The sequence below is a fragment of the Trachemys scripta genome, chromosome 1, assembly GCF_013100865.1.
Source record: "Trachemys scripta elegans isolate TJP31775 chromosome 1, CAS_Tse_1.0, whole genome shotgun sequence".
Taxonomy (NCBI): domain Eukaryota; kingdom Metazoa; phylum Chordata; order Testudines; family Emydidae; genus Trachemys; species Trachemys scripta.
Genome location: NC_048298.1, coordinates 179,737,014 through 179,749,146, shown reverse-complemented (window position 1 = coordinate 179,749,146; position 12,133 = coordinate 179,737,014). Strand labels below are relative to the sequence as shown.

General features: G+C 39.4%; 1 protein-coding gene and 1 long non-coding RNA gene across 3 annotated transcripts in view; one reads left to right on the top strand and one right to left on the bottom strand.

Annotated features, from left to right (window-relative positions):
* The window catches only part of LOC117889059 (T-cell surface antigen CD2-like), a 27,466-nt gene extending 18,426 nt beyond the window's left edge, over positions 1-9,040 (bottom strand). The window contains exons 1-2 of one of the 2 annotated variants that reach the window (XM_034792882.1): positions 8,596-9,040; positions 3,448-3,750 (exon numbers count right to left, since the gene is read on the bottom strand). In XM_034792882.1, coding sequence (XP_034648773.1) covers positions 3,448-3,750; positions 8,596-8,668 — 376 coding nt within the window. In that variant the 5' untranslated portion in view covers positions 8,669-9,040. The remainder of the gene's footprint in view (positions 1-3,447; positions 3,751-8,595) is intronic. The other variant, XM_034792889.1, reaches the window with a different exon arrangement.
* LOC117889075 overlaps positions 1-12,133 on the top strand; it is a 13,864-nt gene extending 1,731 nt beyond the window's left edge. Inside the window, exons 2-3 of the long non-coding RNA XR_004648404.1 lie at positions 3,159-3,462; positions 10,021-12,133. This is a non-coding gene — a long non-coding RNA (uncharacterized LOC117889075). The remainder of the gene's footprint in view (positions 1-3,158; positions 3,463-10,020) is intronic.

Here is a 12,133-nt window from a genome sequence, read left to right as displayed (position 1 = left end):
GTTAATCTTTCTATCTACCCTCTGGGAGTCCATATCTTCTAGACTGAGCACTATCAGAGATGCTTAGTTTTGCAAGTCTCAAACTGTAGGTGTGTGTCTCCAGAGATAACATGCTTGTTAACAGCAAAAATGTTTTAAATAATATATAGAGGTGAGAAATAACAGACCTCAACCTATTGTCCATCTGCAAATTTGTGTACACAGAGTCAATCCCTTACCTCTCTCTAAAAGTGAGAAGTTTCAAAAAGTTCACTGAATAGAAGATTGTTGAGTGGAATAGATCTGGACAAGGAGAAGAAGTCTGGAGATAAATGTGAGAAGTGAGGAACAGGCAGCAGAAACAAAAGTGAAACTGTTTGAGTAGCATATTCCAGAAGTCTTGAGGTCTTTCTGAGTGTAGCCTTCACTGATTTGAGATCTACCATACCATTCTCTCATAGAAGGCTGTAAAAGAGACCCAGTTTGGGAATAAGATGCCGATTATGTTTTAAAGAAAGTCACACCAGTGAACTTGTGGAAGTCACTTAAGCACTTGGATTCAGAGACTGTTAAAGTGATAATCTCACTTTTAACAGCAGTAGCTTCTTCTGCCAGTGTAGAAAGAATATTTTCTTCCTTTGGACTAATTCATTCCAAATTGAGAAATCATTTGGGACCTGAAAAAGCTGGAAAGCTTGTTTTTCTTTTCCAGATTATGAACAAACAGGAAAATGAAGGTGAAGACAACTGAATTAGCTGGAAAAGCCAATATTTGAAGTTTCTCATGTTGACTTGGCTGACAGTCAATTTTTTTTTAAATATTTCATATAACTATTTTAGTTAACACTGTTAACAAAAAACAAACTTGATTTTAAAAAAACTTGAATGTTTAAATTAAAAAAATTCATATAACTTGTTTTGTTAAAATATTATGTTTGCTGTTGAAAGAAAAAAACCCAGAATACACAACGCTATTTTAGTTAAATAAAACAAAATGTAAATGTGTCTGGTGATGTCATCCTGTATTAGGAGGAGAACAAGAAAATCCTCCAAATATTAATGATTAACTTGTTGAATTGGAGATATTTATGAAGTCATTGGGAGGTGAACTATCTGCTTCAGTTACCTTTAGTAAATGAAATAACGAAACAATCATTCATTTTCTGATATAGCTGTAAAACTAATCTGAAAAGTTTTCAAAATAAAACACTTAAAAAATGTACAGTGTGTACCTTCTAAAAATGAAACCTACATCTATCTTTGAGTTGTGAATAATCTGTATTAAGGTTATAACCAACAAGAATGCACTTGTGTAGAAATCCATGATTAAATTGAGTCTTCTTGTCTAGTGATTTAAATCAAATCCACCCTGTCACTAATGGATCTTGTCCTCCCAACACTTCTAAGAGCTACATCCCCATGTCACAGTTGGGAATCTGAGGCACAGGATAGATTAAGTCACTTAACCAAGGTCACACAGGAAGCCAGTGGCTGAGCTAGAAATTCTATGCCAATCTTATTAATTCCAGTCCAATGCCTTAACCAGTAAACTTTGAAAAATGTGACCCAAGTATAACGAATATACTGATGCCTACCCGAGTCAGCAGGCAGCCTGCCACAATAGCTCAGAGAGTGTTGATTTGCGTGGTCACCACTTCAGAGCTTTGCTTCGGCAGTGGCAGCAGGAGTCCACATACACAATATAATTCATGCTTTAACTGTTCTTCCTGCTTTGCTGTGCCTCTTATCATGGCCCCCAAAGTCCCATTAAACTTCACCACTAGGCCATTTGTCTGATGGTGGTAAGGGGTGGTAACCAAGTGGTTCACCCCATGAGCTTCCCAAAGACGTTTCATGGTCCCTGCCAGGAAGTTAGTTCCTGAATTTGTAAGGATGTCAGAGGGCCAGTCTTGTAGATGGTAATAACAGTCCTTTTGCAGGAAAAGGGAGGCTAGTTGAGACAAGATGGAGCTGTTGCAATACTTTTCCTTCTAAAATTTTCTTGGCTGAAGGGAAAGGAACCAGTCAAAGATGTCTGAATTGATACTGGTCACCTCCATCTAAATAGCAATTATCCCAATAAAGAAAAACTTAAGACATTAAAGATTTCTGCATTTTTTCCCTTCAGCTTATACATCAAGTTAGTAGAAAATCAGGAATGAATGTCATAGTAATTTTTTTAAATTCTGCTCACGTTTCTTTTCTTTAGACATTTATAAAAAAAAATTCAAGATTGAAATATTAAATGTCGTCGATCAGCTGTAATAATTGGTCAATAAACAAGAAAAAAATTCCAAACATTCCCCCCCGCCCTTTTTAAAAACTTCAAAATTTTGTCAATTTCTAAATACAAAAAAATTCAAACCAGTCCTGCTTATAAGGGATGGAACAAGTGAACAGTAAACTGGAGACCCAGTTAATTACAAGTAAATAGGGGGCCAGTTGCCGAATCATTTACTAATTGTCAGGCTTCAGATACAGCAGTTCAACATTAATGAAGGATGTAAACATGCAAACAAGCTGGTAGGCTCAAAAGCAAGGCATGAGAATAAAGTACTGTAGAAGAAAAATCTTCATGTTACAGAAATTTGTGCAAGATCTCAGACTTTTTCAGCAGCCTCTTGTTTTGGGAGACTGCTTAAGTATTCCAAATGTACAGAGCACAGTTCTACTCCACATCCCACTGGTTAAACAACCTAGAGGTATCAGTCCCTTGAATGGAAGCTTAAAAAAAAGTTTCACTGTCTGTTGTGAAATCAGGACTTGAACTGGGCAGCAGCACATGTACTAGCACTCTCCTGAGCTGTCGTTTTGGGTTCCAAAATGTGTGTCTTATGGAGAAGAACACAAGCTTAAGGAGCCTAGCGGAGTCCAGGGGTATATTTGAACCCCAGTTAGGGAGCTGAGCCCAGCAGAGCATGCAAACAGTTCAAACATCTCCACAATCCATTGTGAGTAGCATCTCATTTTGAGGTCTCAAAGGGGTTATTTTGTAGGAGGAGCGTGGAAGAGTCCTACCACCATTTTTTTTTCCAAGTTAGACCCTTGCCTCCCATCCCTCCCAAATGTATATATAAACACTAGGGTTTCTGGATATTTTGTGTAGCAAAACAAAGGCTCAGTGTGACCTGAGCTAACTTCTTCCATTGTTCATAGATACCATTCTGTTTGCCTGGCAGAGTTTGTGGCTGATGTCAGAGAGAGAAGAAATCAAGACAGCAGAGGGACTGAATAGAGGGAAAGAAGGGAACAGGGAGACTCACCTGGCAAGAGAGGAAAAGGAGGAATCCATTCAGGAACAGAGAAAGGGAATAGATGCAAAAGAATTAACTCTTCAGTGAAAAGGAGCCCATGCGGCAAAGTTAGAGACCACAAGGAAACAGGATGAAGACCCGTTCAGAAGAAGAAGAGAATGGGAACAAGGGGGTTCACCCAGCTATGGTGGGAGGGACATGGAACGTGACTCACCCTGAATGCTCAGAAGTAAGTTCTTCTCCACTTGCAGACGTCCCGTGGCACTGTACACGGCTACTTTGTAATTTCCACTGTCCTCTTCCACCAGACAATCTATTTTCAGGGTTCCATTGGTGAACATCTCATACTTTTTCCTATCCTTGTAATATTTCACGTTAGAACCTTTGCCTTTCGTGAGGTGTATTGAATTTTTGAGCCATATTATTTCGTGTTGCTTTTCCACTTTGAAGTCAGGAATGTTCAAGAAAACAGAACTGTTCTGAATACCATACACTTTAGGGTCTTTGTCTGCAGAACCTTCAAACGGGAAAAACAATACAGCCAGATCAGTCTCTGTCCAAAGCATCTATGGATGACAGTTAACAGTAAACACTGCAGCATTAAATAAACTTGGTCAAAGTTAAACTCCCACTTTTCCCAAACGATTCCCCATTAATAAGGGGGGCATTTATATAGCTGCTTTCATCTCAGGCCCTCAAAGCAACTCCCAAACATTAGTTAGTTAAGCCTCTCAACACCCCATTTTAATTCTGAACACAGAGACATTATGGGCCAAATTTTCAGGGTGTCTTGGTTTCGGAGGTGGTCCTTTTAAGATCCCTTGGGCCTGGTTTTCAAAGGCGCTGAGCAACTGCAGCTCCAAGTCAATAAGGACTGTGAGTGCACATTTCCTCCGCAAATCAGGCTGTGTTGTATGTGCCTCAAGATGGGCACCCGCAACTGAGGCAGCCAAAATTACTCAAAACACTTCTGACGATTCAAACCTGTGGCCAAAATTTTTAAGTGACCAGTGATTTTAAGTGCCTCAATTTAAACTTGAGACAGGTTAAAGTGCAGCTGCTCTGCGATTTCTGAAAAATCAGCCTCCTTTAATGTGTCTCGAGTTGAACGTTGAAAGTCCTTAGTCCATCTTCAAAATCTTGGTCTAAGTAACTTCCCTGAGGTCACAGTGAGGCCTGATCTACACTGGGGGGGGGGGGGGGAGGAGGGGAAAAAAATCGATCTAAGATACGCAACTTCAGCTACAAGAATAGCGTAGCTGAAGTCAATGTATCTTAGATCAACTTAGAATCACTTTCCCGCGCCACGAGGATGTGAAGTTCAATGGCCACCACTCCCCCCTTGATTCTGCTTCCGCCTCTCGCCATGGTGGAATTCTGGAGCTGATGGCAGAGCGATCAGGGATTGATTTATTGCAGCTACACTAGACCCGATAAATCGATCCCTGATAGACGTACCCTAAGTGAGTGACAGAGGTGGGAGTCAGACCCAGAGGTCCTGTCTCCCACATTGCTGTGACCTCAGGATACACTCCCTCCCTCCAAGAGCTCTATTTCAGGGGTACTATCACCTGATAAACACAGGCCCAAAGGCAGGTTTTTCCCTCTTTTCAGGTCATCTTTGACTTCAGTTCCCTTTGTGCAAAACGGATAATACCCAGTTCACAAGGGTGCTACTGCAAGTGGTTGTTCAGCACTTGAAGATGTTAGGTGTCACATAAGGGCTAAATATTGGTATTAAGAAAGGTAAAGGCTGTTTGGCCTTACTCATGTTGTTCTTATAAAGAAACATTCATCTTTCTATGGTATGTTCTGTCACAAGATCTCATGCCCATTTATCTCAAACTGAATCTAAATCTAAAAGTCACAGCCTCTGCATACTGAATAGTAATAGCAGATTGGGTTTTTAGAGCACAGATTTTGCCTGAAGGGGACTTCAAATGAGAAACTGACTCCAAACAAAAGTTTGTGTGGATTCATAGCCCGTACTGCATAAGCAAGTTGATAAATAATATTGAAACTATCAGACAGGTTAAATACATGCTTGTAAGTGTTGCTGGCACAAAGGGCCCGAGGGGGGTAACAGCGGGGTTCGTTGCCCGGTGTGCTTCGTGCCAATGAACACACCAGGGTGGAGAAGCAGACAAAGTTTATTCAAGAGCTCTGAATAGGCACTAGGAGACCAGCATGTCTCAAATCAAGCACCCTGATACAAGCAGTTTTTCCCTTTTTATCCTTTCCTTCCTGCCCCCTTCCTTCCCTACCTCCCCCGGGTAGGGGTTACATTAAACAACCTTGGCTGTGTAGCTTGTTTGCAATGTTCCCTTCTGCACGTTATTTTGTCCTTCAGCTAGAAGCATGTAGGTTCCCCTTATCACTACCGCTTTCCAGCTGCTGGTTTGTGAGGTTAGTAAAGTTTAACATGGAGGGGCTTTGGTTCACTTTGGCCTAGAGCAGGGGGAGGGGGGGGCTTCATCAACTCTCGTGGTCTTCCACCCCCCGAGTTACCTAGGGTGATGCCTAGTGATACCAACATAAGTTTCAAATAAAATAAATTAATTAACAGCAAAACTTTGAATAATCCCTGGTTCTGAATGAATCTTCCATTTACTAAATTAATTCCCCTCCAATCTACAGGATAAAGCTGTACTGGTAGCATGGTGAGCTACGCTGAATTTTATTTTTATAAAAACACAGTGCAAGTTCTTTTCCCCATAGAGAGAAACTAGGTTTATGAATCTTTTATTATAATATATCATCATTTATAATAAAAGTTATGTCTAGGATATGATAAAATACATCAGAGAAGAAAACTGAAAATTAATTGCTGCTTTGTGGAATAGTAATATTGAAGTCAAATAAAAAAATAGAAATTCATGCTTATGCAGCAAAATAATTTTTAGAGAAATCTGAGAGGGACAGCCCATTAGAGCCTAAGAGAGGATGAAGAGTTTCATGTAGGGTGACCAGATGTCCCGATTTTATAGGGACAGTCCTGATATTTGGGGCTTTGTCTTATATAGGCCCCTATTCCCCCTCAGCGCCCTCCTGATTTTTCACACTTTCTGGTGACCCTAGTTTCATGCAATGCATCCGCCAGCCCAAAGGGAAGCTATTATTGAGCTATCAAGTTTCTTAAAAAGCATTCAGCATTTCTAATGGAACATTCTGAAATCACTCACTTTTGGAAGTAACTATTTTAATAATATTCATTGTCCCAATAAGTGTTAACAGGAGCACCAACACCCTTTGTAAAACCTGCAGCATCTTTGACAAAGAAAAAGAATGTAATTCAAATACTTGTTACTCTTCAGAATTACTCCCAGATATTTAGCGTTATTATTACTCATTATTAGTTATATTTTGCATATGTAGATGAGGGAGCTCTGGACCAGACAATCCTGATAGGTCTTTAAAAGTTTGCTTGGTCTCCCAAATCAGTGGAGCAGAAGTCTGAGCATACCAAACAAACCGAACATTTGTTTATAGACAATGAAACAATATTTTTGATAGTGCCAGTTGAAATACTCTGCAAAGGATAGTGATCAGAATTTAGCTGCAGTCACAAAGAGGACGGGATGGGATGATTCATGTGCGGTGAACTAAAAGGAGCTGCACTTATAGTACTTTACCCATCTGAGAAAAGAAGCATTTTAAACAAATAGAACCATTCAAGGAAGTCAAGAGTCTGTTTTAAGTCCATAGCAAGAATATATTCCTTATTTATCTAGTCCTTGTACAGTACATAGAAAACATTAAATAGCCATCATAAATGATCTACTGTTGGATTTATTCCGGACATTCATGAATAGTTCTTGGGTACTGAATTCACTACTACTTGTTCTAATCTATAAACCACAATCGCAACTAAATGTTAGATCAAAGTTTTAAAAAACAATTGCTATAACTATAAATACTAATATGTATGCACCTAATGTAACTTACAACCTAGATGGACCCCATCCTACCAGATGATCGTTTGTGTTTATCACCCTTTCTTTTAATATTCCTGTGCAAAAAAAATACTTGCACTGTCAACAGTTCTGTTTTCCTTTACTAAAATGTTTGTTACTAGAAAAGAGAAATGGGTCTACATGATGCACAGTGAAGTCGCTCTTGAATAGGTTACGAAAAAAATGCAACAGCTTCATTGAGGGCAGTAGGAAAACTCCATGCTGGCATTTACCTATATTAATACAATGTCAGATAAAGGATTGTTAACGTGAAGCTAAAATCATTTACAAAGTATTATTATAAATATTATAATAGCAAGCTCAGGTCATGGGTTCCCCTGTACTGAAAGCTAAATAAAATAATAATAGCCAAGAGATCTTACAGCACTTTGCAAAAGAAGGTAGATATCATTATCTCCATTTTACCAATGGGAAAAGTGAGGCAATGTGCTTAACAAAGAGTTGAGCACTCTGCCCCCAACTGCAAAGCATTTGAGTACATGATTCAATCTAACCACGTGAATAGTTCTTTTGAAGTCGGTGGGACTACTCCCATGCTTAAAGTGAAGCATGTATTTAAGCAATCTGCCTGGACTGAGGACAGAGTGCTGACAGCTTTGCAGGATCAAGCCCTAAGAGTTTTAGGGTGAAATCCTGGCTCTATTTAAGTCAGTGGCCAAGGATCAGGGCCAGGAATTTACCCTAAAGAGCCCATTGCTATTTTCCCAAATATCTGCTCTTCTCTGCTTCATAGGGCTAGCTACAGATGAGAGGGCTGTATAACACTCTTTAAAGGATTTATTTATTTACACTGTACTTGCTGTGGCAATAGTGATAATTCTCCTAGAGACAAGTGGCCAAATTCATCTCTGATTTTAGTAGAGTTAAACCAGGGAAGAATATAGCCCATGATATTTAAGTAAGATCCAAGAATTTTATCAGGTCCTCCATCCTGCCCCAAGCTTTCCTATTTAGCTTTAAGTAGAAGATTTGTGGCAGAGACAAATTACATTTGTCACATGTAATTGTGCTTACACATTTCTATATTAAAAGCACTATAAAAGGAATAATTTAAAACAGTGGTAATAACTTGCTCAACTACAACTGAGTCAGAGGGCAGGCTTAAAATGTGCAGTGTGGACACCACCCCAAATTATCATAACTAGGTGAAACCCTGGGATAGTGCAGTTATAGGTCCCATCTTGAAAATTATAGCCCTTTTGGAACTGGGTCACTAAATCAATTATCATTGTGGCATAGATGGGCCTAATCAACACCCTGTTAAGATATTCATCACCCTTATCTGGGTACAAGAAGTGGGTGTTAACAATCTACCACCGTTTAAAATGCTTTCAGTACCCTTTTAAGCAAAGCCAGCCTGAAAGAGCAAACAGCCGGTGCAAACTCACCTTTTACACAGGAGAATAAAACCACCAGGCACTTGGCTAGAAAGATCTCCCTAAACTTCATTTTCAAAATCATAGCTGCAAACTGCCCCGCCGGGAAGAAAGCTCCTGGCCAGGGAGATGAAGTTCTACGATGATCAGCTGCCTTTCGCTGCAGCAGCTGTGGGCTGGGAAGGGGGCGGGGCGGGTCGCGGTCAGCCCTTCCATACTGCGCGGGGCTCCGGCGGCTGGAGGCCCGGACCCTTTTAAATCGCCGGGCACGGGGGGTAGCCGCCTTATTTGCCCCTGCCCGTGGGGAACAGGGGCTGGGTTTCTATGATTAGCAGATAATGCCTCAGCAGCAGGCGCCGTTGAGGAGCCTGTTAAACTTTTCCTTTATCTCTGATCCTTCATTGTCTAAGGCAGAGCTTTATCCAACTGGGCTGCCGTTCTCTGCCACTGACTGCCTTGATGAAGTTGTAATGAGGAAGGTTTCCATGCTGCTCGACCCAGGCTGTTTTCTACTAATTGTCACTCAGAGAAACCCATCCCTTATTGGGCCATCAGGGATGCATTGCGTTTACTGGTATCATCCAGGGTAGGGAGTAAAGTTAGCAACTGTGCACCAGGGGAAGAGAATTAAGTTTGACGGTACATAACTATCATGAAATCAGCTTTAGGGAGAGGTTACTTTCTGGACTCTATAAAGAATTCCAAGATCATTTAGCCTGACTGGGTCATGAGGATTCAGCTGAACTTTTGCTGGGAATGTATCAGGGCCCGGATCTGGGCCTAGATCAGGTGAGATAAAATGTAGGTGCTTTCTGCTGTATTGAGGTAGTAGACTTATTCCTCTTTAAATAACCTTGATCAATATTTATTCAAGAAACTTCCTGACTCTCTACTAGTTGCATTATATATCAATCTGAGCAGAATTGTATATTAAACAAAAAGAATGCGTGACATGGAAATGAACAGTCTGATATTGATTCACATGTGGTGTAGGCATCCAAAAAAAACTCACAGGGAGATCTCATCTGCTTCTATACTTCACTGCAAATCACTTTGAATGGTAGAGAGAAAGAAAACTTTAACAACTTCTTCTTTGAAACATTCTCATCAGGAACATTGGTAGTTTCTTTGTTTGTTTGTTTTTCCCTGCCTCCCAGTTCATCCCAATCTGTGCTTTTATATGTCACATTCTTTCAGTGCTTAAGTAATTTGGAAACTGGCTTCCAATTGAAAGTTAATGGGCTGCAGGCTCCTAAGTCACTTAGGTGCTTTTTATAAATGACTAAAATTTTCAAAAGTAACAGAATGACATTAATACTCTCTTCCCCCTGTAAAGTAAACTTGGCTGGGTTTGCATATGCATTTGTTTGTCTTTTATGTAGTATTTATTCTGAATACCATTCTGATCAACTGCTTGTTTCTGTTTATTTTCCTCAGGGTAAGGATTAAATCTTTCAGTAAATATGTGAAGAATAGAAACCAAATATCTGAAGAAGAAGAAACCAACAACCGTTAGTTTCAATTTCTATGAGCATAAAACAAAACAAGGTGCCTGTTATATCCACAGTTATGCTAGCTTTTCAAAACTGATCTCTATTGGGGGGAGGGAAAGAGAGAAAGCAAAGACTTTGAATATGATGAAAATTAAAAAGAGTTCAATGTTAGATCTTAGGAAAAGCATGTGCAGTATTGGACACCTAGAATGCACAGTGTCTTTTCTGCATTGACATATTGGCAAATTAGGATAGATTTTGACTACAGAAATATTAACTTTTCAGTACTAAACATTCTGAATTGCTTGCAAACAATTCAATATGCTGTTTGTTTTATTTTGCATTTTAGAATGATGCATTTTTAATTTCCTGTAAGGAGATTCTTTTAACATAATAAGAACCATTTCACACATTCTGGGATTGAGTGGTACAGCTGGGTGAATATTGCAAGAAAAGTATGTGGCTATGTTTAATTTTTTTAACAAATTTGCTTTGAATCTGTTTACTCCTTTTTGTGTGTGCTTACTTTTTGAGAATATACTTGTTAAAGAGTCTATGGGCAATGTTGAAAGGAAGGGGCAAATGTTAAGCAAACATTGGAAAAAAAAATTTCCCCCACAAACTGAATTTTGAATCCACAAAAGTATTCTGACTGGAAAACACCCTCAGCCAATCATTGAACAAAAACATAACATAGTGTTGGTATCAACTCGAAATGGATCAACATTTCTGAATATTAAATACTTGCTACAATCTGTCCATAATAATCCGCAGACCAAGAATTATTTCCAGAAATTATGTGGCTAACAAATGCATTGATATTTGTATTATGTCTGCTTTCAAAGATTCCAGAGAGACAAGATGGGTGAGTTAATATCACAAAGATTCCAATCACAGGAGAACCTTGTTGTATGGCACCTAGCTCAAATGCTTGCAAAAACAGTCTTTGCCCCCAAAATATCAATTGTAGAAAAATAAGCCTGTCTATGGCAATTTTTGGGCGAAAAGAAAGGGCAAAATTGGACTGTTCTTGGCTAAAATTATTCAGTCACATCAACTAATTCGTAAAAGGCTGATGTCTAGCCACTGGATCCTGAAAAGACTTAAGCATGTGGATGGCTACTCACATGAGCAGTCCACTTAAATCAGTTGTAGGTAAACTTTGTATATTGATACTGTCCAGGCAAATATAACAGCTCTTAACTAATTGCTCACCATAGCTTTGGCAAACAAGCCTGCCCTATGCATAAATATAAATTATTAATGGTAGTGGTTACTTACATCAGATCATAATTCTTCACCGTGTCAAATTCTTCCACTGCATATGTTGATGATGCGGTAACTTCACAATACCTTGCATACATAGTAACTGGAACTTTTCAACAACCCTAAGCTGTACCAAACTCATGGCACCACTACAGTATAAAGTGTAGCAAGGGTCCTTATTTTCTCTGATTTGCAACTTTTTTCATAAATCTGTTTAATGTTCTTGCTGCTCATGTTACATTGGATAATTATCTACTTCAGTCACTGTCTCTGAGCTCGGAAGGGGTCACTGTGTAGCCCCAATGTTACTTTTAGGAACTCAGAGTATGAAAACTTTTTGAATCATGCTTTAAGCTTTATACTTGAGAGACTACTTCAATGAAGGCCACAATGGGCTCTATGAGCAGGCTGTCCAGGGCATGATCTCTTCCCCTATTGTAATTGACAAAATGAGTAAACCTTCAGGAGTTTCTACCTCCAAGAGCTCAGCCATTCTAGAAGACAATCAGGGACATAATTTCCTGGGTTTAGTTAATCTCTTAATCAATATTTCCTGATTAGAATATTAAAAATTCATCTCAGGCCACCCAGTTCTCTCAGATCTCTGCACTGTTTCCCAGGTTGGGGTGAGCCTCATGCTTTTCTGTATTTATAAGCAGCTCTGACTCGCCTCTTCCATTATTACTTCAATCTTAATTTTCCTTGTTATGCAGATAATATGCAAATGTCTTCTGGCTTGTTCAAATCCATTCCTACTATTACTGATTATTAGCGTTCATTACAATCCTAGA